The sequence below is a fragment of the Eucyclogobius newberryi genome, unplaced genomic scaffold (assembly GCF_026437365.1).
Source record: "Eucyclogobius newberryi isolate DKJ021-1_F unplaced genomic scaffold, fEucNew1.0.hap1 SCAF_4, whole genome shotgun sequence".
NCBI lineage: Eukaryota > Metazoa > Chordata > Actinopteri > Gobiiformes > Gobiidae > Eucyclogobius > Eucyclogobius newberryi.
The window spans coordinates 29,222,561-29,250,559 of NW_027316056.1; the positions used below are offsets into that span (position 1 = coordinate 29,222,561).

The following is a 27,999-nucleotide window of genomic DNA, read 5'->3' on the forward strand; positions in this document are numbered from 1 at the left end:
ACATGCTGAGGCTCAGGAGTAGCCTGCCCAAGTGTAAACAATCTGCCATTCACCATTACCAGAGTATTCTCCCAAAATGGTTTGAAGGAAACGGGGGGAAAGGCAACTTCATATTTATATTAGAGAAGGGAAAAAAAGTTTTTTAATCAGACTGGGGATGATGGGGTGAGCAAATAAAATTAAAGGCTATTAAGGCATACGTTCTCTGATCAAAGTTGCACCCATAAACAGATTCCCCCTGAATCAGAGCAATTAGCCGCAGCGGTGTGGAAAAGTTCTCTCTATTTCCTCCTGCTTAATAATGGAAACCAGCATACCGCAGGGAAGAGCGCAGCGAGGCCTGAAGAAGATCGCTCTCTCAAGGCTCTGTGTTCAACAGCTTTTAGGTCCACTGTAAACAAATTAAAGCTTTACCATGACTTAATCATGCGCCTTGCACCTCTCACACTATGCGCTTTATATGCTTAACCGGAGCTGTTTCAACAAACGCATCGTGTCATATCAAATACCAACATTGGCCGTCTTCATCTGGTCCAATAGACTTACTGCTGCTGCTTGATCATTGCCAACCCTTTCTACAGCACTCGCTCTCCTCACAGTAAATCATTTTCCTCCTTCAGATTTTTGGCCAATCAATCTCAGCTGTTGATCTGCAGTGCATCATTCAAATAGAAAAATCTCTTCTCAATTTTGGAAGGAGAGCTTCAATTTTGTATAATACAAATTGAAGCAGACTGTTTGATTGGGGGCCAAAGTTGCAACATTGTCTTTTTTTCTGAGCTGGTTCAATTCTCATTCACAATACACTTTAATCAATCGAACCAAATGTGCAGAAAGACGCATCTCCATCTCGCCTGTAGAGGCGCTGTGTACAATATCAGCCAAAGGAATGACAGAGAAAAGTGATGGAGAGACCCTGAGATCTGCCTAATCCACGTCACACAAACAAACTTGGAGCGGGACTTTAGCAGTGTTAGGATTCATTCTTTGGCTTTTACGGATCTAACCCAGAACCTGCCCCACATGTATATATTTTCAGTCATTATAATTAAACCAGACTTTGACCTGTCTGTCTGTTACTTTCATGTCTTTCTCAGTGTCATTTGTCCCGTTGTCGATCTCACACTTGAGTTTGTTTTGATCCCGAGCCTCGTGCGTCTCTGCGTGGCTAACTTCATGGTCACTTCCTGGTTGTGTTCCGCTCTCGGGTTCGATTACGTTCACAATTCAGATGAATCATGCCAGAGTTTGATTCAATAAGACCGAGACCACCCTTTCCAACCGGACCACAGTTCGATTGCGCATTCACAATTACCCAAAGGAACCGATCCAGCCAGGCAAATGAATCCTGATTGGAATCCTGAGTGTATTGTGAATGCACCTTTAGCATGTTGACATCCACAGAGTCAATGAACATGTGAAAGATTCCTCCACTGTGACCCTGACTATCCAATACTACATATATTCTTCTTAGAGTGAAAATGTGAAACAATCCACTTTGAAAATGCTATACTTTTCAATGTATAATTCTCATTTTGAGTGGCTTTATTTGGCAAATGAGTAACCAGTTGTTATTGAAAGTGACTGATGGATGGTGTCTGGTGAGATGCCACTGGGGCTGTTGAGGGCCATATGTGTAGAGGAGGTAGAGAGCTGAACTTCAATAGATGCTCCGGCCACAGAGCACAAATTGTCATGAAGTATTCATAAGTAAGGTGTAGACATTTGACATTTGCAAGTGTGTTTTTGCCATTATTTACATTTGCATGGTGCACAGGGAGTGCTGCGCTGCCACATGGGCAGTGCCCTGGGCTTTAGCAAACATGCATGCGTGTGTACATGATTTGCCACTGAAATGTCAAAGTCAAGGCTGCTCATTTGAATACTGCTAAAGATGGCTGAATAACAAAAATGGAGGAGAACTAAGGGGCCTTGTTACCCCATGTGAATCTGCATGAGGCAGCAAGGTAACATACAGTACCACCCTGGTCCCCTGATAATATATGTGCATTATGTGGCAGCATTGAGGTTAGAACAGGTGTAGCAACATAATTCACTGTAATCCATTTGATAGACATTGACCTAATGTGTATTGAGTTTAATAATTAATGTTTGCTCTTATCAAAGGAATATTGGTATTGATCAGCTCTCTAGGTCGTGTTCATGTCTCAACTGTCAGATTACAGATTTGTTCACTTGGTTCATGGTTAATATCGCAGCAATTACTGGGCTTTTCCACATAAAGCAAATGCAAACGTGTCATTTTATTCTCACATTAACTTCAGAAAGAGGTGCCATTGTTCAACTCTAAAGTGGTGATTGGCAACATATGAAACATCCCTAAATTCTAGAATGTGACCGCACCAAATAAACATGTTTAAACTCCTGTATCTAATTTACTTCTAGTATGAAAGTCACTGTCTAAATACTGTGTGACTGGATATTATCTCCACAGCAACAGACTAGTGATCGTTGAGGTTGTTCATCTCTTTATATACTAAGCAGCAAATTGAAAATAAATAATGACGACTTGATTAACGAATAGATGCACATATAAATGATTCCTTTTTGATTGTTGTTTGGTCTTAGCGGCAGAAAGATCCAGCGTGCCGAGCCGTGGCAGCTAAGACAGGAGGACAGTGATGCGGTGTGGAATGAACTGGCCTATTTGAAAAACCTCACCAGGAAACTCTCTCTGGAGAAGTAAGTGTCTTCTCTACACTCACACATGGAAAGTGGACACTTGAATATCAACTTTTATCTCATTAATTTGCCCACACACACATGCACACACACACACACACACACACAGGCTGGCTCTCCCACTGTCCCTTCTTGTTTGTGGGTGTTAAGATTTGAGTGTGTGCCCTTCCCAACTTCACAGCGTTCACCTAGCCCTCCACATCATTACCAGCCAGCAGGAGCCAAAGCAGGATCATTAAAAACTGTGCTCATTTGTAAAATTGGCCGCCCAGATATTCACACATTAAAGTGCGGTAGTAATATTGCATTATGAAAATTACTGGCTGGATCTTTGTGGTAGTCTGAGTTTAAAGTTACATTCATAACAAAATGATAGGACCTCATACTAAATGTGTGCATTATTTTCAGTAAAGAGTATCTCAAGTCAATTTGGGTTTCGACACAATAAAACATGTGCTTAAAGCTGTGGTACCCCCCGAGTGCACAACTTTGTAACTATTTGTACCTAATAATAACTTTCTTTATCCACTGTAAACTTGGAAGTAAGAGCCTTGTGTATTTGCTCCCAGTTAAACATGATTCAGTCTCACACTTTTACAATAAATTGGATTAGAACAGTAATGTATTAGAATAAAAGAAAACGAAGGGTTATGTGTCAATAATAGTAAATATATATTGTTATTGTGATGTTTCTTCTCACAATAATTGTAACACTAACCTTTTATATTGTGATACCCTAATGCTAAGTTGGCTCTAACCTTTTGATAAACATGCAGCTGCTCTTGTGTGAAAGGTGTGGCTCAGATTTTGGCTGAAGTTCCTGAGTTGTCGAAGTCGTGTCTAACACAGTCTTTGATCTTGGAGTATCCCGTGTAACCGAACCGCGCACTGACCCTCTGCGATTCCCCACAAAGCCTGTCCTAAAGCCATAGTCCCTCTCTCTCTCTCCCTTTCCCCCTCGCCTTCACCTCTCCTCACCTCTTCCCTCCTCCTCCATCCCGTCTTCCCAGCTGCTTCCCTCTGGCCCTGTGCGGTGCTTACACTTGGCCAGAATCCGGCTCCTTACCCCTTCTGCCCCCCGCCGCCCCCTCTTACAGTTGCCCCCTCTCCTGCGTTCCCCTCTGCTCACCCCCCTGCCCTGTCCTCCTAATCCCAGCTGAGCTCATTATGATATAGCCCGGCTGCCTCTCTCCAAGCCTGAGCTGTCCGAGCTAATTACAAGCTAGCAGCCCCAGTGCCGCCGCTGCTGCCTGTTAAGGGATGTCCGTCCGGATGCCTGGCTGGTCCGGGCCAAAAATGGAGCAGAGCTGCAGGACCGCAGCATCTAGGGGCGGGGCATGGGGTCAGCGGACTATTCTGAACACGAAGGGTCCTTGGAAGTGACCTGCGAGCAGAGCCACATGGGGCCGAGCGCGCTGGCTGGCCTCTTACCTAGCTGTGTGAGTGGGCCGTCCACTGGGGTTTGCTCTAATCCCCTTCATGTGCCCCTGACCAGCTCCACCTCAGCTCCTCTCTCCACATCTCCAGGGGCCCTCTCCTTATGCGGATGGATAAAGCAAAGTTAACTGAGATGGGTTCTTTAAACTTCTGAAAAGTGTCAGTTCCAGGTATCTGCCCAATGTCCATCTCTATTCCACTGGCATGTGGTGCTCACTGTGCCTGTTCAGAGAGGCAAGAGGAATACAGAAGGGCCATCACAGACTTGAGTTTCCCCTTTTGATAATCTCATTGCCCTGACATTTGTTTTCTGTATCTTTTTGGTTTTGGAATTTTGTAAATATTCAATAGTCCACTTGTGATGACAGGGAATGTATTATATTGCAGAGAAATGAGAATCTAGTGTCATACATGTTTCTTTTTCTGGTATTTTAACATTTTAACAACACAAAATTTTAAGTTTTGAGCTTTTAACTATTGTTCACTCATCAAATTAAGTAATCTTGTTTGTAAGTTAATCTTCTCTCCTCTTCCTCTGTGTCTCACAAAGTTGCTGTTTTAGTCCATAAATCATCTCTAGACTCACAACACCGTGGCCGACTGCACAGTAATATGTGATTTTCAAAGTATTTCTGAAGTTCTAAAACATTAGATGTCAAAGCAAAGGTACTCGAGCATGTTTAAAGGCCAATGACCATTAAAATAATGCATAAAATGATTTGTATTTCAGTTTGACTCATAAAGCATTACCAGTGTCCTGTCTTCAGCAGAAGCTCTGTTGTTGCCTTTATCCTCAAAGTGCTGCTAAGTGAAAAGTGCCCATTGGCTTGCAGCTAGTTTAACATCATAACTGCTGCGAAACACGTGGCAGCCGTTTAGAGCTTGTTGTTCCGATGACCGTGTTCTAATGATTGTTCTTGTGAAGGTTATGCTAGATAAGCGTTAGCAATGATCCACTAATGGCTAATTAACAACAGGCAGCAGAAGAATTTAGGAGCAAATAAAGGCTTCATGTAAAGTGTTTAATACCCAGTCACAGAGTCTGTTTAAACACACTATCGTCTGAGAGGTGGTTCACAGATGTTCCCCATCACTGGGTCCTAAAACAGCACTTGTAAAACAGTGTCTCAAGGCTCACATGACCATTTCCCACAATATGTTTGGAGTGATGAGTCTGGAGCGTCCCTGCAGAGTAAACGGAGGACTATCAAGCTAGAACACTATAACCGTTTGGCTCTGTCAAACATGAGCTTTGTAGTATTATTAACAGATAACAATTGAACAAACTGGCGGCACGGCAAGAAGGTCGCGGATTTGACTCCTGGACCAGAATTTGCATGTTTCTTCTTGTGTCTGGGGAGGTTTCCTCTGGACACTCCTCTGGTTACCCCCAACAACTCAAAACATGCACCCCAGGGAATCCTCCAGCACAGTAGGCCAGGACTAAGCTGAGCTCAAGATCTGGAGATGGGTCCCTGAGCGTTGTTGCTCTCTGCTCCTGACTCTTGGTTGCCCCAGCAGCATTGAAGAATGGGTCAATTGCAGAGAATGAATTTCCCTCATGAAGGATTAATCAAGTATATCTTGACCTGAAAGTAAAGGACACTACTAAAATGTCGAACTGACCGCTTGAAACGTTTATGATGTTTGTGACAATATGCCAGTTTGTATAGACCGTTTATAATGATTGTGTGCTTTTTTTGGCAAATGCAGCAACAAATTGGAACACAACATACTGTATCATTTTCCCTACCCACTTGGACACAGTTGGCATCCAAGGGAAAGCCCACTAACGGACCTCTGTGCGGGAAGCGATCCATTCATTTTTAATGTAGAGCTGCTCTATCACCCACTGCAGTAGTACAGGAGTAGTTTACTACTTTGAGTTATATTGTGCCAAATACAGACACAAAGTCATGGGGAAGAATAATGTTTTCTAACGGCCCACATTTGTTTAAATATCCAATCATTCAGTAGCTTCGGGCTAAATGCTTCTGCGATGCTAGCGCTGCCTGCCTATCAGTTTACCTTACCATTTCACCCACACCAGACCACGCCCCCTAAAATGACACTGTATCTATTGTTAGCTTCTTTCATATTCTGCCTGAGTAAAAAGTGGATGTAACAAATCACTGTCATTTCTAAACCCACAGAAGAAGATGGGTTTGATTACCTCTTACTCTTCACACAACAGAAAGCAAACATTTTAATTGTGATTTTAATTTCCGTGCGATATTGCCCTCTACTACTTAACATGTTTGACTTGTTTTCTGTTATAGATTTCAGAATACACAGTTTGCGTCATTTTTACAGGCCGCTGAAATCTGATTAAAAATAGACCTTTCATTAAATTAATTGGAAACCGTCTCCCTCAACATTTGACACCAAGGTGTAGTTTTGATTAAGATTTCCATTAGTGGTGGTGGATGGCTGGCATGTAACCACGGGCCGGGTGGGCTTAAAACACTCACACAGGGATCGTTTTCTCAAGCTCATTATGCATCTGTCTGCTGCACTCCATGTCCTCGCCACTTAATTGTTGTTAAAGATCTGTTGCTAAAATGAGGCAAGAATTCTTTGGGCCCAGTAAACAAAATAAACACGCTATATGACATCAAAGCATGAATTAACTAGCGATTACTGGGGGGGGGGCACGGTGACCGTCATGGACATGGAGCTCCTCAGTAAGCGACTTTGACTCTAATTAAGTTTAATAAAGTTTAGCCGGGTATTCCTTGTGTTCATTCCGTTGCTCCGCATTTCATCTGGATTTGCTTAAAGATATTAGGAGTAATGAGGGTCTTTTGCCCCCGGATCCAGGGCTGAGCTGGAGAAGGGACACGTTTACACAAATAACATGTTTTTTTCTGCAGAAAGGCGTTTTTTTTTTTTTTTTTTTTTTTTTTTTTTTAATGTCATTAATTATTTGGTCTATTAATTTATGCGAGAAAAAAAGCTCCCTTAAGTAATCGCGTACATGCAGTGACACTAATTGCCTCTCATATTTTCCATGCAGCCTAATTGCATGTAAGAGGGACCTTAAAGTTTCACCATACGAGATAATGTAAATCATTTATGTTGAAAAAGTAAATAAATAAAGCTGGCACTGATCAAGAACATTGACTTTCACATTTGCGCCTCTGGTTTGGCAAGAATTTAGTGAACTTAAACCATTCTTTGTGTACTTCTTACTTTTGTTTGCAGGTATTCTATTTCTATTTCATACTTTCGAAACAAATACCGCATGAATTTCTGTAGTAAAACTCACTATTCACAATTTTACCCATTCAGCCTTTCTCCTGTGAAATCTGCCATTTGAAATGCAAAGTGCCTTGGTTTATAATATGGTGTTATGCTGTGTTCCAGTTGTGCTCAGAGGTGGAATTTTCCAAGTTCGGACTTTTTTTCCCAACTGAAACATCCTTACATCTCTCAAATTATACTGGAAAAGAACCCAAAGTTTTCTGAGTTTTTGAAAAAATCCAGCATGGCTGCGCCTTGCTTTTGGAGTAAGTTGAAATATTGATAGCGCCGTGTCGCTGTGTGTAAACTTGCTCCTGTACTGCCTTTCAGCCTCAGGTCGTCATAAATGCATTGGACTGTTAATGTTGCTAACGCCTGCAAGGACCTAATGACAACAAAACAAAACAAAAATCACTTTCAAACTTTGATTCATACTTGTACTACACACTACACACATTTTGTTTAGTTTGAGCACTTTTGTGGTTTGTATGACTTGAATTGAGTTGTTACTATACATATACTGTAATGTACTGCTAATTTTATTCTCCGACTTAACAACTGGAACACAACAGGAGACAACTCTGAGAAAACCCCTCTCCTCGGTCCTAGAGTTCCCACCTCCAAGGATGACTGGAATGCAGCATTCCAGTCATACGCTAGTCACCTTAAACCAAAACAAATGTATTTTACTGCAAGCTGTAATCCCAAAAATACATGGTAAACTGTTTTTTAACTTTAACTTAAGTTCCATAAAGCTGGTCTCAAACTTGGGGTGTGACTTGTTAAATTGTGCTGTTTTTTCCTCATATTAATGACTTTTTCAACACTAAAATTTGATATGTTGACATCCCTACTGGATTTGTGCTCAATATATCGATACTGTGATATATTGTGGTGGACTTGAAATTCTACAGTTCTACACTTCTGAACATACAAACTACAGCATCTGAAGAGCTGAACATGTGACTTAATCATGGGACAGTTGTATTCTGATATTGAGGACAGTGTGAACATGAGATTCAAATGCTTTTTGTTATTCTACTTAATCAAAAGATATTTTTTGTAAGCTTTTAACACCAGTTTTAAGGGATACTGTATCCATGAATCAGGACGCGTATCGTATCAAGTTACGTGTATCAGGATTTGTATCATATCGTGGACCCTGTATTGGGATATGTATTGTATCGTGAGGTACTAGGCAATACCTAGCTCTAATATAATATCCTTATTTGTGTGTATAATTCTGCAGGTTTTCTGTTTTTATGTGGATTTTGTCTGTTTTCATACAGTGAAGAACGTAAAATTGACTTGTTCTAATTCCTTCTCCCCATCTTAAACACACTCTAAATTCAATTCCCCCATATTGTTTTATTTCACAATAGAATATCCAGCGGCATCAACAAACCTTTTAGAAACAGAATATCTTCTTAGTTATTCTGGGTTGTTTCCATCAGTGGTTAGCGCATAAATCCCTGTTTACCTCGTATCTCCGCCGCCGCCGCTGCTGCCCTTGCATCGCCCATAGCCAAACTCCACCAGTCGCCATTTCTGCTGACAGGAGTGACTTACCCAGCCAAATGAACACCGTGAACCATCAGCCCTCCAGCTCCGCGTTAACCATAGGGGAACCCCCGCCTCACACCCCAAAAACAAGACTCTCATCCCCAGCCATTAAGATGCCAGAGGTGTTTCTCGCTTCCTCACCCCCGTTTCCCTCTCCGTCCGCGTATTTTTATGCAAGAAACGAGAGTAGGCTGGGATCTGAAATCACAATGGCGGCCGCAGATGATGATGATGCTGCGCGGACCCTCGTGGCCCAGCGCTGGAAGTGTGCACTCTGAGCTGTGTACGGGCGGGGCGCAGGTACCAGACGAGATCAAATGACAACAAATGCATAGCTCAAGGCTGGAATTGATGCAGTGCATAAGAAAGAAGGGGCCAAAAGGGCGACGCGAGACAGACCACATCATTACCAAACAACACCTGACTGTTGACTCTTCCCACCTACTGCTCATTCTTTTGTCTGCTGGCTTTGATAAGAACATTATGACACCATTTTTTTTATTAATCACATAATATGGAAGAGACCCACAAGTTTTTTTGTCTGCATTAAAATCTTATTCTTGCACAAGACCTCTGTTGTAAAAAAAAAAAATTGACTGTAACCTTATGGAAAATAGAAAGTTGTAAGGGTTTCTAAGATTGATCAAGACATTTGCTATTGTAGTGCAGTTTATTGGATTTCCTTAAACAGCCGTGCTGCCGTGTTTCTGCCGCACTTGACCCGCCTCTGCAGTGACAAATACTGGAAAGAGCATTATCCCTCCATCTCCTGTGTGTTGTGATGTGAAACTGGAGGCCTGCAGCCAATGAAGTCAATCTGCAACCCAATCTTCTCCCCGGCCAACAAAGTTGCTTATCCTTCAACAAAATTGAATGTTTTGCATATGAACTTCGGTTTAGCATCAATACCACCAGCATCTGAAAAGGCATAAAAGAGAAACATGAGCTGGAACACACACTGCATATTTCAGCTCATTTGTCCCATTAACAGCCGGGACACATAAGGCAGTGCCGGGCTTCATCGACTTGGGTTCATTTATGGAGGAAAATCTATAGAGAAGCGACACGTATCCATCTGCCTCCTCACCTCCTCCGGGACACTCATTTGTGGACTTATTTAAGCTGCAGTCAGCCATTAGAGCCGTCTCCACTGCTGGGTGGCCTAAAAGAGCAGTGCTGGAGGCTGTACAACGCGGGATTGCTCTGGTTCTATGCATATCTTAATTGCTAAGAACTACAGACAACACAAAATGATTGTAATATCTTCACCTTACGTGCCTTTATACCCCCATTAAAAATAATTGTTCAGTGTAGTCCATCACTCCTCTGTGTGGTTTTGACAGGTCTATTTTAACAAAGTGTCCGTTCAGAATGCACATTTGAAAACTTCCTGGTCACATCAGGGCTAAACTCTAAAGTCCTTGGATTAAACCACTTTTAAATTAAGTAAAATGATTCCAAGAACTACTTTTTGACACAACATATGCTTTTACGATTTACTTATTGGCGCAATTGGGAATTTTGCAATACACTGCGTTCCAGACCAAAGGGGCCATATTCTGGGTCTCAATTTGTATCATTGCTGACCCAGGCAAAAAGAGTTTTGCTTCAGGAATTCCAACCAAAACGAAACCTCCATGTCTGTGTACTAGCATTTACATGTGTATAGTGGTTTTACCTTAAGATTAACTCACTAGTATTATTATTCTAACTGGGATACACATAGTGGAACAATCTTTATACATTTTGGCATGTATGGAAAAAATAATGTTCTGCTTGCTACAGTGGTCTTTGAATGCGATATATAGCTACATAAAAATAATGAAATTTTTTATGCCACTGGCACAATAACCATAAAACGGCACAATCCCAGTTTCTAAAATGTACAATATTGTTTATAAATGGCAGAATGAAATGCTTTTATATTGTGTCTATAGTTTGTCATATACTTATTTGACACTGCACAGCCCAAACATCCAGACAAATATAAGAAAATGTACTCACAATAACTATTACGTCCCAAAACATTATTAAAACTATTGTTTATCGACTCTGTAAATATTGTGACAGGGCAAAGAGACGTAACGTAGAAGGTCAAGCGGAAATGAGCCTGAGGTCAATGGGTTTGTGTTGTTTCTATTATTACGTTGTTTTAGATTTAGGGGTTTCCAAACTTTTTTTTTTTTAAATCAGAGGCCACATATTGAAGTATAGTGGAGGTCCAACTGAGCGCTACAGACTGGTAGTCAATACAGTCCATAATCTTAAATTTAGTACTTTGAACAGGTTGGAATGAACGTAGAAATGTTTGAATTTAAGGTTATGATGGTAGATATTTCTTTTAATTCACAGTAAAGGGGAATAGTGTGGTAACCTGGGCCATTTAAGCGGCCAGAGTACCATAGTTTGGACACCCCTGTTTTAGATCATCATTGTGATTTCAAATGACTAAAACATTTTAAAATCAATGCGTGTCATATCTGTTGTCTTTCGCATTTTCTCACAAAAAACCATGAAAATCCATTTGCAGCCGTAAACAGTGCGGCGTAGGTTTGTATTGAGGTTAACCAGGGGAAGAATGCCACTGCAGCAGTAGCACTCGCAGCCTTGTTTGTGGACTCTGTGGAGCCGAGGGGCGGGAGAAGAGCGTTTCAGGTGGGATCGTCTCCTCGGGCCTCTCTATCCCCAACAGAATACAGCCAGGGTCCTAATAATAACTTGAAAGTGCAAAGTCTCGAGCACGGCTGCACATAATTAGCCTTTAGCAGGAATCAAGCTAATTGTGGAAAGGTAACTAATTGGGCACGGTTTCTCGTCTACACACTGTACCTTCCCTACCTTTCTGTTTCATGTTGCTTGTCACTTTGATTTCCCCCTAAATAAAAAAAAAGCTGTTTAATTAGCCATTGTTGTGTCATTCTATTTCCTGTAAGTAAAGAACAAGGGCGTTCAAATGATTACTGAAGTCCTTTGTTGAGATTCCCTTGCTATTTGAAGGTTTTCCGTAAACATGTTTGTTATTGCAGGGCCGGCGTGGAAGAGGAGCTCGACATGTTGCGAGTGCAGGCAGCCATGGACCGGGCCACTTTGAAGGAGGTCCGCCTACGCCTTGCAAGCGAACATAAAGGTGAGCTTTGTATTCTAATTTCAAAACCTTGTTCATGCTTTTATGTGCATATATGTGTATATTACTAGGGGTGGGACGAGACACATTTTCCACAAGAAGAGACATAATTTATGATAAAGAAATTGCACCATCCAGTTTACAATTTAGGCCTCACAAACTGCGGCTTCTGAAGTGGAAAATCACCAGCGTTGGCACTCTTTTCTGATCCAAATGTAGTGTAATGCGATATTATTGGTTTTCAGATTCTAGAATATGAATTATGTCAAAGAGGTTGTCACAATACAATAATGACCGTGATCCTTTGTATTGGTGACGAATCGGTCGATTTTGTGTCATCTGAACCAATCTGGCAATTCCTCTGAACTGACACAATTTATTATACATTTATTTATTATAAATTTATCCTGAACAGTACTCTGAGATGTGGGGTCTCATCTTCAGGCGACTCTGTCCCTCCTTCCCCCTCTGTCTCTCCTCTGTCCCCCGCCCTATTGTAAAACAAAGACAAAAAAGTGGTCCATGTCCACATTCCTCATTCTATATGTAAACTTTAAATTGTACTTTTAATATTAACTTTAAATTGTCACACCTGATTTTCATTTCATTTCAGGGTTTTCCTTCCCATAGTTCCGTATTTTCGGCACTATAAGGTACACTGGATTATAAGTCGTTTTTTGAGAAAATTATAGGCTTTTAAGTGCACCTTTTAGTGCGGAAAATACGGTAAACCTTTCTATAGACACTAGTCAAACCACAACAAAAATCTAAATATATAACTGCCAAATGATATAACATTATTGACACTATAAATCACACTATCAACGTACATTGAAGGGGGGAAAAATGGTGCTCATCACGGCCTTCTTTGAGCCCTTCTTCTCCGCTTCGAGCGCACTTGTGAGCAGAATTAATAAGATAAACCCCGGTGGAATAAAGAGGACAACTCAATTAAGGCTTGATCAACTTGCAAATTGATTAGGAGATCAAGCGGCGTTGGTCCTGTCTGCATACATCCCTCCTAATGTTCAAAAGCACTTCACTCTGAATCCAATCTGCAGCCTTTGTCAAACACTGACCACCACTACAGCAGTGTCCTTAATTAACCAGTTCAATAACAGATCTGTCCTGGATCACTTTAATTTGCTCCACAAGAGGGTGATTGTGTCTGTTCAAGACGTGAGAATGCGATTTAAAGCTTGGCACTAATTAAAAGAGTGGATTGTCTTCTATTGATGGCTCTTTGTCTGAAATAAATAGAAATGAGCTCATTTGAGTTTCCATTTAACGCAAGGCAATGTGAAAGTAGATTTGCTGCAGTTCCAGACATGTTTTTAATACATATGAATGTCTAAACACGCTCTGATGACTCGTTATACACAATTTAATCTTTTTAAATTTGCTTTTTCAGAACATTAAGTGTAAATTAGACAAAGTAGTACTCAAAATGTATTGCCCAAATGCATACAATATCATGGTTGCATTTGATTATTCCAGTCACAAGAACCATCAAATAAATAAACAAAAAGTAGCAGAAGGACAACAGTAAACTTAAATATGACAAGTTTTCATATTTTTCTAATTATCATTTCATGTAGTGAGATGATACCCATGGCAACTATTGAACAGTTTTACTTCAGTCAAGTGGCTGTGTGTGAAGGGAAGTTGACAACATAAAAATAGAGAAATGCAGGAAGTAGCTCTAAAAACAAATCCCCCCAATGATGTCATCAAGACTCACAATTCTATCCAAAAGAGTTTAAACATTAATTTCCCAAAATTAAGGTGTTATTACATATTTCTAAGTAAAACTATTATGTAAATTAGACACACTTTGCTTCTTACTTTAGAGTATGGTTGCACAGTAACAGTTATCTCTACGTATGTCACATCTGCGGCCAACCAGGATTGACATTCTAAACTTTACCAAAATTGTCAAACAAGAGAAAACTAGGCTAGATTATTTAAATCTTAAATGTAATCACATATGTTAACTATGTTTTAGGCAAACGTACAATCCAACCAATCACTTTTTACGTAAACTTAAGTTGAATAAATCAATCTTCAACCCAAAAGTTCAAAGAACTTAAATGACCTGATCGTGGGCGTGGCAGGTCGAGACTCCTCCAGGATCAATCCAGCCAAAGGCGGCAGATGAAAGGAGCCGGTGCCCATGAGGAGACACGGGAGGGACCTTAATGTATGCCGCTGTGCCAGGACCTCCTCCTCTCACTGGGGGTGACAAGGGAGCCACTACGGCCTTTTTATCAAGGTAGAGTGAGGAGGTGCCAACTCCCCAGCCGCCAGCACGGGGAGCGGGCTAATTGTCTCCCAACCTGGTTATGTACCCAGCTAGCACGGCAGCCCTCCTGTCCAATCAGCCTCTCCGTCTGATTGGATGTGACATGCCGGGGAGACAAAAGAGGAAGCTAATTCATAGTAACAAACTTCCCTGGGCAAAGTGTCAAATGCAAAGCAACAAAGCAGCTCCTGCCCCCTGCACCTCTCTCTTCCTCTTTCTGCTTCTCTCTCTCTGAGCCTCTCTCTCTGAGCCTCTCTCTCTGAGCCTCTCTCTCTGAGCCTCTCTCTCTGAGCCTCTCTCTCTCTCTGAGCCTCTCTCTCTCTGAGCCTCTCTCTCTCTCTGAGCCTCTCTCTCTGAGCCTCTCTCTCTCTCTGAGCCTCTCTCTCTCTCTGAGCCTCTCTCTCTCTCTGAGCCTCTCTCTCTCTCTGAGCCTCTCTCTCTGAGCCTCTCTCTCTCTCTGAGCCTCTCTCTCTGAGCCTCTCTCTCTCTCTGAGCCTCTCTCTCTCTATGAGCCTCTCTCTCTCTCTGACCCTCTGTCTTTCTCTGAGCCTCTGTCTTTCTCTGAGCCTCTCTCTCTCTCTGAGCCTCTCTCTCTGAGCCTCCCCCTCTCTCTGAGCCTCTCTCTCTCTCTGAGCCTCTCTCTCTGAGCCTCTCTCTCTCTCTGAGCCTCTCTCTCTCTCTGAGCCTCTCTCTCTGAGCCTTTCTCTCTCTCTGAGCCTTTCTCTCTCCCTCTGAGCCTCTCTCTCTGAGCCTCTCTCTCTGAGCCTCTCTCTCTCTCTCTGAGCCTCTCTCTCTCTCTGAGCCACTCTCTCACTCAGAGCCTCTCACTTTGAGCCTCTCTCTCTGAGCCTCTCGCTCTCTCTGAGCCTCTCTCTCTGAGCCTCTCTCTCTGAGATTCTCTCTCTCTCTGAGCCTCTCTCTCTGAGTCTCTCTCTCTGAGCTTCTCTCTCTGAGCTTCTCTCTCTGAGCCTCTCTCTCTGAGCTTCTCTCTCACTCTGAGCCTCTCTCTCTGAGCATCTCTCTCTGAGCATCTCTCTCACTCTGAGCCTCTCTCTCTGAGCTTCTCTCTCACTCTGAGCCTCTCTCTCTGAGCTTCTCTCTCTCTCTGAGCCTCTCTCTCTGAGCTTCTCTCTCACTCTGAGCCTCTCTCTCTGAGCCTCTCTCTCTGAGCCTCTCTCTCTGAGCCTCTCTCTCTCTCTGAGCCTCTCTCTCTCTGAGCCTCTCTCTCTCTCTGAGCCTCTCTCTCTGAGCCTCTCTCTCTCTCTGAGCCTCTCTCTCTCTGAGCCTCTCTCTCTCTCTGAGCCTCTCTCTCTCTCTGAGCCCCTCTCTCTCTCTGAGCCTCTCTCTCTCTCTGAGCCTCTCTCTCTCTCTGAGCCTCTCTCTCTGAGCCTCTCTCTCTCTCTGAGCCTCTCTCTCTCTATGAGCCTCTCTCTCTCTCTGAGCCTCTCTCTCTCTCTGAGCCTCTCTCTCTGAGCCTCTCTCTCTCTCTGAGCCTCTCTCTCTGAGCCTTTCTCTCTGAGCCTCTCTTTCTCTCTGAGCCTCTCTCTCTCTCTGAGCCTCTCTCTCACTCTGAGCCTCTCACTTTGAGCCTCTCTCTCTGAGCTTCTCTCTCTCTCTGAGCCTCTCTCTCTCTCTGAGCCTCTCTCTCTCTGAGCCTCTCGCTCTCTCTGAGCCTCTCTCTCTGAGCCTCTCTCTGAGATTCTCTCTCTCTCTGAGCCTCTCTCTCTGAGCTTCTCTCTCTGAGCCTCTCTCTCTGAGCCTCTCTCTCTGAGCTTCTCTCTCTGAGCCTCTCTCTCTCTCTGAGCCTCTCTCTCTCTATGAGCCTCTCTCTCTCTCTGAGCCTCTCTCTCTCTCTGAGCCTCTCTCTCTCTCTGAGCCTCTCTCTCTCTCTGAGCCTCTCTCTCTCTCTGAGCCTCTCTCTCTCTCTGAGCCTCTCTCTCTGAGCCTCTCTCTCTCTCTGAGCCTCTCTCTCTCTCTGAGCCTCTCTCTCTCTCTGAGCCTCTCTCTCTGAGCCTCTCTCTCTCTCTGAGCCTCTCTCTCTCTCTGAGCCTCTCTCTCTGAGCCTCTCTCTCTCTCTGAGCCTCTCTCTCTCTCTGAGCCTCTCTCTCTGAGCCTCTCTCTCTCTCTGAGCCTCTCTCTCTGAGCCTCTCTCTCTCTCTGAGCCTCTCTCTCTCTCTCTGAGCCTCTCTCTCACTCTGAGCCTCTCACTTTGAGCCTCTCTCTCTGAGCCTCTCTCTCTCTCTGAGCCTCTCTCTCTCTCTGAGCCTCTCGCTCTCTCTGAGCCTCTCTCTCTGAGCCTCTCTCTGAGATTCTCTCTCTCTCTGAGCCTCTCTCTCTGAGCTTCTCTCTCTGAGCCTCTCTCTCTGAGCCTCTCTCTCTCTGAGCTTCTCTCTCTGAGCTTCTCTCTCACTCTGAGCCTCTCTCTCTGAGCCTCTCTCTCTGAGCTTCTCTCTCTCTCTGAGCCTCTCTCTCTGAGCTTCTCTCTCACTCTGAGCCTCTCACTCTGAGCCTCTCTCTCTGAGCCTCTCTCTCTGAGCCTCTCTCTCTGAGCCTCTCTCTCTGAGCCTCTCACTCTGAGCCTCTCACTCTGAGCCTCTCTCTCTGAGCCTCTCTCTCTGAGCCTCTCTCTCTGAGCCTCTCTCTCTGAGCCTCTCTCTACACTTCTCTCTGTGCCTCTCTCTTTCCCTCTACAGGATCAACTCACCTGAAATGCCATGGGGCGGCTCAAAGTTCTAGCCTCACTGTTTTGTGGTCACTCTCCTATGAGTAAATGTTTAACAAGAGAATAGAAGAAGACAAAAGCATTTTTTCTTTTCCAGGGAGAAAACGGGGTTAAATCCCGTGACTTTTTGATTGAAAGCTCCTGCTTACTAACCTGGCCAGCCAGATGAATTCTTACAATATTTGTTTTACAAACTCTTGAGCTTTCACTGTTCGGATTGAGCTCAGGGCCTGACCAATCACTAGTTTTGGTGGAAGTCATAACGACGCGTCTAAACAAATATGGCAACGTCGACAGACGTACTTTGGTCTATTTTAACAGATTTATGGACCTTTTTTTTTTTTTTTGTGTAGCTTTGTGTATTTGAGGACGGGGAAGAAATCTGCGCTTTTATCTAACTGTGTTTCAGTTTGGCGTGAGCCAGATTACATACTTACCAATCAATTAATCTTCTTAAAGGTGCACTATGTATATGTTAATGCTCTGCCTGGAATTTTCCACCGTAGAGCAATAAACTAATGCTAATTATGTTTTTATTGCTAAAGAAAAATACTTTACTGTGTGCAAGGTTATGTTTCCAAAGTTTGGACCTGTAATTTGGCTCGTCTCTTTGGAAATAGATAAGTTTAATGCCATAATGTGGAACACTCCAGGCATTTTATCTTGTGCCACAAGATCTCACATTTGTATACAAAAAATTTAATAATTGGATAAATAATTAAAACGATGGCTAATCTCAACTATTTTATATTTCACTCTTCTCTCACTGTATGGAACGTCCCCGAACGTGTAATGTGTGCTAGTTTTAACTAATTATTGGATTTAAAAATATAAAACCGTACCGTCAATCGCAATTACAGTTTAGTCTCTTCCCTTTATTTATTTGAATCCAGTGTCCCATTGTGTTTCAGTGTTTAGGACCTAGCTTGTAGTGTGGACTCTTTGTGTGCACATTAATTCCCGAAGCATTTAAACTCCAGCACACTGCATGTTGTTATGATAAAACCTTAAATTTGCTGGGGCCAGTATTGAAGTTCTTGGAAGAAAGCACAGTTTAGTCTACAGAGATTATTGGTCCTCTGGGGAAACACAGTGGACTACAAAGCGACGCGGCCGGGGGCTGTGTGCTCACGGGGGACCAAAGCACTTCTTCTTGGTTTGTTTAAGGTCCCGGGAGAGAAGTTGCACATCGCATGCAACGTTGTGTGCTTTTGAACGCTACTCTTTTTCCATTTCCTTGTGGAGTACTAAATAAAATACCTCATTGTCCACTGAATAAAGCATAACAATGTTTTATAGATTTTTATATTGAACATTTTTTAATCCCCTAAAACAGTGTTCTTGCTGGAATTGACTGACGAAAAATGGGAGGAGAATAGGAAGGAAATTAGTCCTCTGTAATGCTAATTGATTTAATGTAGCCACTTTTTATCACTCTATTGATTCAGCGGGCCGGCTTTGACACAGCATGTCACAATAACGAGCTTTGTTCCCTTCTGCAGAATTGCTTCACAAAGTGGTGAGCGAGCGGCAGGTCAAGAGCAGCACTCCGAAAAAGCATTCTGTGTCTTTGGAGCGCTTGGAAGAGTCATTTAAAAAGGTACGCCACTCCGTGTTCTTTGTCATTGCCCATAAAATAAGTGCAAGAGCGCGAGAGAGCCGTAACTACTGCACAATGGGTTTTTCACATAATTTGGCCTGATTTTTTGCCATCAGACACATGTCGTTTGTGGTGAATTTGTAGATCTCTAAGTAATAGCACTCAAGACACAATTCAATCCTCAGTGAAGTTCAGTGTTGGCTATTCTTAAATAGTTTTTTATGGTGTGTTTAGCGTATACAATTGAATAATGGCAAGATTGATCATTTTGATTACTGTGGAACATTCCAGGCAAACAAATATCATGTCTATGGAGTCAAGCAACTGGTGTACTGGCCACTGGAAAACTTACATAGTACATCTTTAAGTTTTTGTAAATAAGTTTTTGCATAATCTGCATCATTTTTTTGCATAATCTGAAATAGTTCACGTTTAAATGAAAAATACATTTTTGCCAGATTATGTTCGAGTGCATTATATTAAGAGCCAACATATGAGCTTAGGTCTCTCTCCTTATGACTTTAAAGTTTATTTATTTTAATATTTGATAGTAATTAATTAAGATCTTTTTATTCGAGTTCTTCACCAAAGCTGTAAATTCCTGTTGGCAATCAGTTTTACAGTTTCTCTTTCTACTTTCCTGCCTCTAAATATTCATAGTTAAAGGAGCCATCTAATTGTGTTTGAGTGGTAGCAGGCTGCACCAGCAGGCACAGTCGGTGCCAAATAAAAGGGAGAAACGCCCGGAGGCACAAACCCAGCAGGCATCTACTGTTCTCTTAAACAGTCTCCACCAAAGATCTAACAAACACACTAAGTGTTCATGGTTGCTGTCAAGTTAAAGGTGATCAGGGTAAGAGGCTAACAGTCAAACGTACCAAGGTTTATTGTGCTCTCCAATCCTGACAGTTATGGCATTTTTACAATACGGTTTGTGTAGTAGACCAATAGCTTAATTCAGTTTTATTAAATTTCATTTTTTATGTTATTATCATTACCAGGATCACAGTTAGACAAATAAGATAACTTTCTGTCCTTTCAACCTTTGCCAGAGTATTACACAAGTTCAGTGGTAAGAGACCTCTTTGCCTCCTCAGATTGAGCTGCTGGAACAGAAGATGATGTCCCTGGAGGAGGACAGGGAGCGACTGAGGGAAGAGAAGGAGCACTTACTGGAGACCAATGAGGCCCTGGCTCATAACTGCTACAGACTGCAGGCCTCTCTGGACCAGTGTCGAGCTCAGGACACTGCTCGTTCTGAGGCGGCACAGGCTCACGCTCTGCTCCAGGTGGAGAAATACCGTAGTGAGTTCATGGCTGTAGAAGGCCGTCTGGCTGCCTCCCAGAAAGAGGCCACTCAGCTTCATTGCAAGCTGCTCAAGCTGAGGCAGGAGCTGGGGATTCTGCGCGCAGCCAGGGACTTCTATAGGCACCGTGCAGCAGGGCCAACGCGGGCTGTCGGGATTACTAACAACATTAACAGCAAGGTCAAATTCAAAACAAGTCGACTCCGAGGTCCGCTACACCAGCGCTGCCACCCAAGAGTCAGCCCCAATCAAGCCATCAGCTGGCACTGCCGCAGCCCCAGTCCCTCAAAGGACGAGTGGGAGGACATGAGCGCAGATAGGTAATGATGCACACACACACTCAGTGGCCGCGCCTCATTATTTTTAGGCAGGAGGATAGGAGTGGCTGCCGGGTGTAAATGTGGGGGGCCACGCAGCATCGAGGGGACAACGTGCATATGCAAAGCATAAGCAAATGGGTGATTGAATTTCATCGTCTGTCTAGTTGGTATTCAGAAGCCAAAAGAAGAATGTGAGTTCTGGTGATAGAAACAAAAGGAAAGGAGGGGGAAACTACTGTCAGATCCTTTGAAATATCCTGGGACGCATTGCTTGGAGCTTATTGACTGAAATTTGCATGCAAAATTAGCCACCTCTCTGCACAAAGTTGAACCAATGCCAGAAAAGCCGAGGGATAAGGGGCCCGGCGAAGCCTTGATACCTTCCAGTGATGCCATTTTCATGCACTAGTCATGCTACTTCCAAATTGACAGTTTGGCAGTTTGATTTAATTTACTGGTCCTTTGCATATTCACTAACCCCCCCTTGACAGCGCTAAGCATCCCCCTGCTAGAACCCGGGCTGCACCCTCCCTCCCGCCCGACACCATCACCATATCTACCCATACGTTCCTCTCTAGTCCTTCTGGTTATCTCTGTTCACAAATGCAACCCTATTTTACTCCCACAGCCCCTCCCACCACTGATCTCTTCACACTTCTCCATCCTCTCCTTTAATTTAGCTGGATAAATTTTGAATGACCCTACTCGGCTCCGTACCAGATGTCTACAAGCTGTTTAACACCCTCTAAATTAAGAACTATCGACAGTAATTATTTCATGTATGTTTTATGCAAAGAAGCCACTGAGCCAACCTTTATTGAGTGATGGCTGGAATGATTTGATTTTGAGCTATCGCCCCTGTTTACTTCCCTTTGCCTCTCTCTCTCACTCTCTTTTTTCCCCGCACCGTCCTAACTCTCCATCCCTTCTCCGAACTAATTCATCAGGCCGTAATCCACCCCAGCTCTATCCGTGAGAGGCCGTTTAGCAGCGAATGGGTGCAGCGCTGCCCTGCCTCTCTAATGCCTCTCCATGTGGCTAATAAGCAGCGGTGTAATATACGCTTTACCTGGGAGAAGGATCTAAGTGGATTTGTGGAGAAGGGCCCTAAACTGAGATGTTGTCTTATTTAAGGCACCTGTCAACTGATTTGCTACTGTAAAGCCTCCTGCACCTCCCGCCCTCACAAGGGTCCTCCCGAGCAATATGTCTTATAGGCACTTCCAGAAATACACCATCCCTGCCTAAGGACTTCCTTTCCTAAATAGTACAAAATGAAGATGTCAGTTAAGGGTACTGACAAGCCTGTGTTTTATTTTTTTTTCTAACTTTTCTTTTCTGGCCGCCTCTGGCTGCCTCACAGGTTTTGAGCTTCCGGAGCTATTCTGAGCAGAGCGGGCAGTTTTTAAAGGCAGGGGAGAATTTAATCAGTTGGATGTTTTCTGTTGTTGTACATGAGTATACAAAGCTAGAGTAGTATCGCAAACTGTTGACCTCAGCTACGGATAAGATGCCACGATGCAATAATCTAGTTGTGCAGTACTGCAGAAGCTTTAAGAAATATAAATACATGCTTTAATACTCCTTGTCTTTAAGTGGCTTTTCTTTAAGTGACTACAGTATATGAAATATTCATAGTTGTATATTTATCTCTAAACTCAGAACTCTATAAGACGGCGGCATTATAAAATATTTCAGAAAATGTCTGTTCATCAATAATAACTCTTAATTCTTTAAAATTCTCTACCTAAAAGACTTCACTCACCAAATTTCAACCTTTATTTGGTTTCAAAATAAAGGTCTCAACTTTTAGTAGTCAACTAATCAAGAAAGATTGTCACAGACTTGCCGTCCATTAAAATATTTTTCTGATGAAGGGTCCGCCACCTGCTTGTCTCAAACGGATGTTATTGCTTTCTTTGGAATGCTCCACAGTGTATTAAAGCCCCCCAAAAACTTTTCATGAATTATAATTAAATATCCAAATGTAGGCCATAGTTATGCACATTAACATTTCTGACATTTTGCACTTTGAAGTCCTCCTAAATCCCACACGTTGTAAAGACCTTTAGTTCCTCCGGTGCAGGTGATGAGCTCTTGTGGCCAGGTCCCCGTGCCCCTTCCCGGCCCCGGCTTTAACCCTAACTAGCCCCCAGCGCTGTCATGTTCCGCTCAGATCCTCCCTCTCTCTCTTTCCTCTCTCGCGGTGCACTCTTTACCTCTGTTGCTTCTCCCAGGCCCCACCTTAATAAACCCCGCCAGCGTAAATGTCACTGGCTTCCACCTTCACGTCAAAGGTCGCTGTCAATAAACCTGTGTGAGTGTGCGCACGCGTGTGTCCATCAGATGCAACTTGCCTCCTCTCAGCCGGCGCCCCTCACCCGTCTGTCACACAGGGCCCTGGGCTAATGAAGGCCACAGCCGCGCTCATACATGTTGATGCATTCAGCCGCCGCAGCTCCTCACTTAATTTACTGCCGCATTTACACTTCCAGCTACAGAAAGTGGACGGGACATTGATTTTCTGTTGGTAAGGGGGGATGCACATATTTTTGCTTGATGTCAACTAAATCAACCATAAAAGGTAAATTGGATTTTTGTCCAAGGGTGGTAAGTTTGAGAGCCATGGGTCTTTGGGTTACAACTTCTGGCCTATGATGATGCTCCGTTTGCCTTACAGCGACCGTGGAGACGGGTACTCGGACAGCCTCGACGGTGCGGCGTCACGGAGTCGGTTTAGACAGCGACGTGCTCACGGAACGGTAGGGGCTAACTTATTAATCCTTATGTATAAAATTTTTATAATATAGTTAAGCTTGTTGGCGCGATATCCATTTGGAGTTTGCAGATTAATCAACCAGAATCAGAAAATGTAACTATAAAGTCCATTATTTGACTATGAAGTCCATTATTTGACTATGAAGGCCATTTTTGTATGAATGGTAATTAATAGAATACATTAATGGGAAAAGCTGCACAATCATCAATTCTTGTTTTGTTTTTTTGTTTATTATAAATTCAGTGATTTTAGTCCACTGCTGGGACCAAGAAACGGTTTGTGGTCAGTATTCTTTGGCATGTTTCATAAAGAGACTGTAGTATGAGCAGAGGAACGGTCACAGTCTGAACATGTACCCAAATGATCCATTCTATGTGTAGGATTAAAATGAGATTCCAATTTAGTAAACGTATGTCCCACTCCCTTGGAAAGACCAGTTCAAAACTAAGCAAAGCAGCCGTCTTGTCTTGACCTGGTGGCAGTGTGCGAAGGTGGATTGTGTTGGCTTTGGGGCTCAGTCTTATCCCTGTCTGCTTGGATTCTTGCGGATGCGCAGGAGATCAGCGACTAGCTACACACCGGGAGCTGCTATGACACCTTTGTGATGGCTCTGGCTCAAGAGTCTTTACACCTGGAAGTACAAGCGTGTCTAAGTGTACAGTGGATCTGCTCGTCTCTCCGCGGGATGGAACACTCACACTGTTCATAGCCTGATGTTTATCTTTTCATCTTTACACAAATTCATGTTTGTCATCAGAAAATGCTCCACAATCATCATCAAAATGATACATAAAATGACTTGATAGGGTTTGGGATATATAGTTTCTACAAAATAGTATTGAAGTTGTTTTGAGGTTATGTATTACAATTTGAAGTATATTGTCTATAAGAAAAGCTGCAAAAAGTAAATGACGGAAATAAAAATGGACATACAGTTGAATTTGAGTATAGGAAGATATTTCTGTTCTTTTGTGTGGCTTCATTTTACAGTGCGTACGTTCTTTTTTTGGTGATACTTGAACCTCAGGCTTTAAATTTACATGAACCTTTTAACACACTAATGTAGGGCTGCAGGATACATCGCAATCAATTTTTTTAAAAATTTGAATAGCTGCAGATATGAAATCGCAACAACATAATTTTTAGTCATTTTAGTCCTTTGCAAACAACAAAATATCCTGTCTTTTCTATGTGTAAAAGCTGCTAACTCTATAGTTTAGACACCTACAAACTTCATTTGAAGTTCAGGTTTCTCATATGTTAATGTTCTGGACGTTTAAGATCAATTGCAACGTTTGTAATTGGATATAATTTGCTTAACATTTAGGATTCTTAAGCCCTTCATATGGATTGCAAAATTACAATTAAATATCTGCGATTGAGAGAATCCAACTTTGATCTTCACTTTTATCAATACCACCCACTCCTAGATCTGTTATCACATTAGGAGAACACTTTACCAGCGCCCAGCTTGCCTATAACACCATATAAAACACTGAGCCGCTCCCATAGACCTTGGGATGTCAGGGCCCTCGCTCTTGCAGCTGATCCCCTCACAGTTTCCTCATTCCCAATCGGGCTAAACGCGCCCATCTTCTCCTCCCGGGCCCATCGCCGTGACAACCTCCCCGGCCCCCTCGAACCCTAGCCCGTCACAACCCCAAAGCTCCTGTCTCCGCTCCTGTCTCCGCGTGGCACCGTGTGATCAAACCTGGCACTGATCAAATGCTACCTGACCTTCGCCGCGGAGACGGGGGGCTCCTTTGATGCCGCTACAAACGGAGGAGCAGTTGGGAGGTGTCGCTGGCGTACGGACACTTAGAAGCCCGTGCGCTCACGCCATACAAATGAATCGGGGGCTTTTAGACAGTGATTGAACAAAGGAAGCGTTCGCGGGCATGTGTCAGGGGCGATATCCGCAAAGAGAAGGCGCCGGAGTTGGAAGTCGGGAGAACACGCTCAGGTGAATTATTAAAGCTCTCGGTGATTTGTCTGGTGGAGTTAAACAGAGTGCGCCCTGTGATCATGGTGTCATTATGAGATGCGCTACCACAAGCACGACGTGTCACCGGTTATGTTAGATTAAACACTTGTCGTCTGATTTAGGAAGGGGGGGGGCGATCGAGGTTCGAGCGGTGGAAAGCAATACGGATGGATTGTAAAACCTGGTTAAACGCAATTTAAATGTTCAATCAATCGAATCAAAATCACTTTATTTGTTTGTTTGGAAGTTTGTTTGCAAAGAGAGCGCCAGCACAAAAAGGGACACGACACATCCATCCATAAAAAGCACTTTCATCATAATACGTAATAAATAGAACTATAAAATACTGTATTTTCCGAACTATAAGTTGCTCTGGAGTATAAGTCGCACCAGACAAAAAATGCATAATAGAGAAGAAAAAAATATATAAGTCGTAACCGCATTTCATACTCCAGTGCAAGTGTGAAAATAACAAATAATATCACATATAAGTTGCTCCGGAGTACAAAATTTTTTTAAAAAAGGTGCGACTTATTGTCCGGAAAATACGGTACATGAAACGAGTACTACCCCAGCGCTTGGCAGATTAGAAATGTTGACATATCAAACAATGTTATAAAATTAAATTTGGTGAATACATTATCGACCATTTCATACGGCTGTTGTGTCCTTGAGCAAGACGCTTCACCAACACACGTGGCACTATGATGAACGATTGTGTTTTGCTTGTTTGGTGGCTGCCGTCCATCCGTCAGTTTGCTTTTGTTTTGTTTTTTATCGGATTTTGAACACCATTTAACGTTTTTATTGTTTCCCCTTGCAGTCTTACAGGCCCACACGGATTTCAAAGACTAAAGATCTGCTTGTAAACTCCTCCAGAAACCCACTTCTAAACCCTGGTAAGTTTCTGAAATCCTCATCCATGCAGAACGACAAAAACCTAATCGACTATTAATTAGATCCAAAAGAACATTCACATACTGTTGATCGGAAACAAGTATCTGGGAAGTTTACACGATTTTTTCTTCTTTTTTTTTCAACCCGGCTTCATCTCCTGAATTATTCATAGACGTAAAATGTTAATCATTCAAGTTGTTAAATATATCACTCTTGTTACCCACTTGCGCGTACACAAAGACACTCCCAGCTGTAGCTTTCTAAATAGGGATTTGGAGTTTTTTCCCCCTGTACTTGTCAACTCACAGGCGCCTGCATGTATGACTTCCTCCCCGTTAGATGATGAACAGCGTGAGTCCTGGGATCGGGGAGGAGAAAACAGGAGGTGGAGGAGACGGAAGCACGGTGAGAAGACACGGCCCTGCCCCACCTCTCCTCTGCAGCAGCGCGTTCAGTCCCTGCAGCGTCACAACGACACGCTGAGAAGAGCCAGGAAGGAGGCCCTGGCGTCGGCGCGAGAGCTACGAGAGGCCAACGAGAAGATAACGGAGCGGGTCGACTCCCTGACCGAGAGGCTGAGCAGCAGCAAGCAGCTCGTACAGGTAACCAGGTAACGCCAGGTCCTGTGTGTGCATCAATGTGGGACAGGAAGCAAGTGTCACGCCGTTGTGCTTAAATTCAGCCAGGACTAGTCTCATCAGGGGCCACAGTAACCTTTTCTAGGGGTTTCTGCACTGCCATTTTTAGATCCTGGTACTTTTTGTTTTGTTTTGTTCCAGCCCCATTTTGTGTGTGTTTAAATGGAGTAGGGACTGGGGCCACACTTTGGGGACTTTGTTTGCTGCTTCTCTGGAGCAGGTGCTTTCCAGTCAGTCCAGGACCTTTTTGGTAGCACAAGTAGATTTACAACACTGAAAAGATTAGATTCCGGGATTCCCTGCAGCTGGTGAATATCAGTAGGACTTACTAAATGTTTAAATATAAGTTTTAAAAGTTATAATGACAGCTAAAAGTGAGAAGAACAACTTTTGTAATCACTTTCAACTCCATTTACAGTGCGCTCACCCCAGTGTTTTATCCAAAAAAGGCACCAGACAGATCAGTCTGCTCTATTCTTTACCACCAGGATTACTTAAACTTGGGCTGGGCAATGAATCGAAAGATTTAACGTGTCGAGTCATGTGAAATTGTCAATTATTTGGGGGGTTTTAATCAAGGGTCCACAGACAATATTCTGTTAAAACACAGTTAAAGACATGTGGTTTGGAGCATAAATCAGACTTTGGAAGAAGGCATTTTATTTGGGTTTTTATATTATTTGTGTTAAATGGCACAGAAGTCTCTTTAGTATATGTTCATGAAATCATTGCTATTGCTTTACTTTGTTTTTTAAAAGAAGTAACATTGAACCGCCCAGCCCTACTTTTTCGCAGATTTGAGAACTCAAGCGACTGTTTGTCCCTTTTTGAAAAGTGGGCATGCGTGCACTCACCCCCGCGCGTAAGCACGGAACAGCCTCGCTGCTACACGTGAGTTTGATTATCAGCGTGACCGATCGCATCTCTCATCCCCGCACATTTACGTCTCTTTTGAGCAAGCTCGAACAGTCTTCCTCTGCCGTCCTTCAGCCTGAACTCGCTAAACACACCGGCATATCATCCACGTGCTGCTATGCTGGGGACGAGCCAGAACGAGGCTGCAGCTGTGTAGTAGAATGAAAGTGATGATTGATATTTGGAAGGACTAATCGACTGTCCACGCCACGAGGAAATGAGACTCAGATTTGGCGCCAGAAAACCTTTAAAACAGTTTCTAAAGATGAGGAACTTTATTTTATTGTCCATCTCTCTCTCTTTATCTTCCTATACTCTAGTTTGTGGGCAACAGTAGCAGGTCCTCTGCCCTTATCATGCTTAATAAGTTCATCTGACATCTATACTCTGGACTGTAGAGGTCAGAGCCATGACACGGAGGAGACCAGAATCCTCTCTCACTGCCTCTGCTGTGTTGTCCTGTTG

The 27,999-nt window shown here is 43.1% G+C and overlaps 2 protein-coding genes across 2 annotated transcripts in view; both read left to right on the forward strand.

The window, feature by feature from the left end:
* Positions 1 to 27,999, forward strand: part of sh3gl2a (SH3 domain containing GRB2 like 2a, endophilin A1) — a 364,709-nt gene that overhangs the window by 237,820 nt on the left and 98,890 nt on the right. The gene's annotated exons all lie outside the window — the stretch shown is intronic.
* The window catches only part of cntln (centlein, centrosomal protein), a 106,713-nt gene that overhangs the window by 40,727 nt on the left and 37,987 nt on the right, over positions 1 to 27,999 (forward strand). Inside the window, exons 12-18 of the mRNA XM_072462861.1 lie at positions 2,590 to 2,703; positions 11,973 to 12,073; positions 18,597 to 18,694; positions 19,792 to 20,321; positions 23,002 to 23,083; positions 25,908 to 25,983; positions 26,321 to 26,583. Coding sequence (XP_072318962.1) covers positions 2,590 to 2,703; positions 11,973 to 12,073; positions 18,597 to 18,694; positions 19,792 to 20,321; positions 23,002 to 23,083; positions 25,908 to 25,983; positions 26,321 to 26,583 — 1,264 coding nt within the window. The remainder of the gene's footprint in view (positions 1 to 2,589; positions 2,704 to 11,972; positions 12,074 to 18,596; positions 18,695 to 19,791; positions 20,322 to 23,001; positions 23,084 to 25,907; positions 25,984 to 26,320; positions 26,584 to 27,999) is intronic.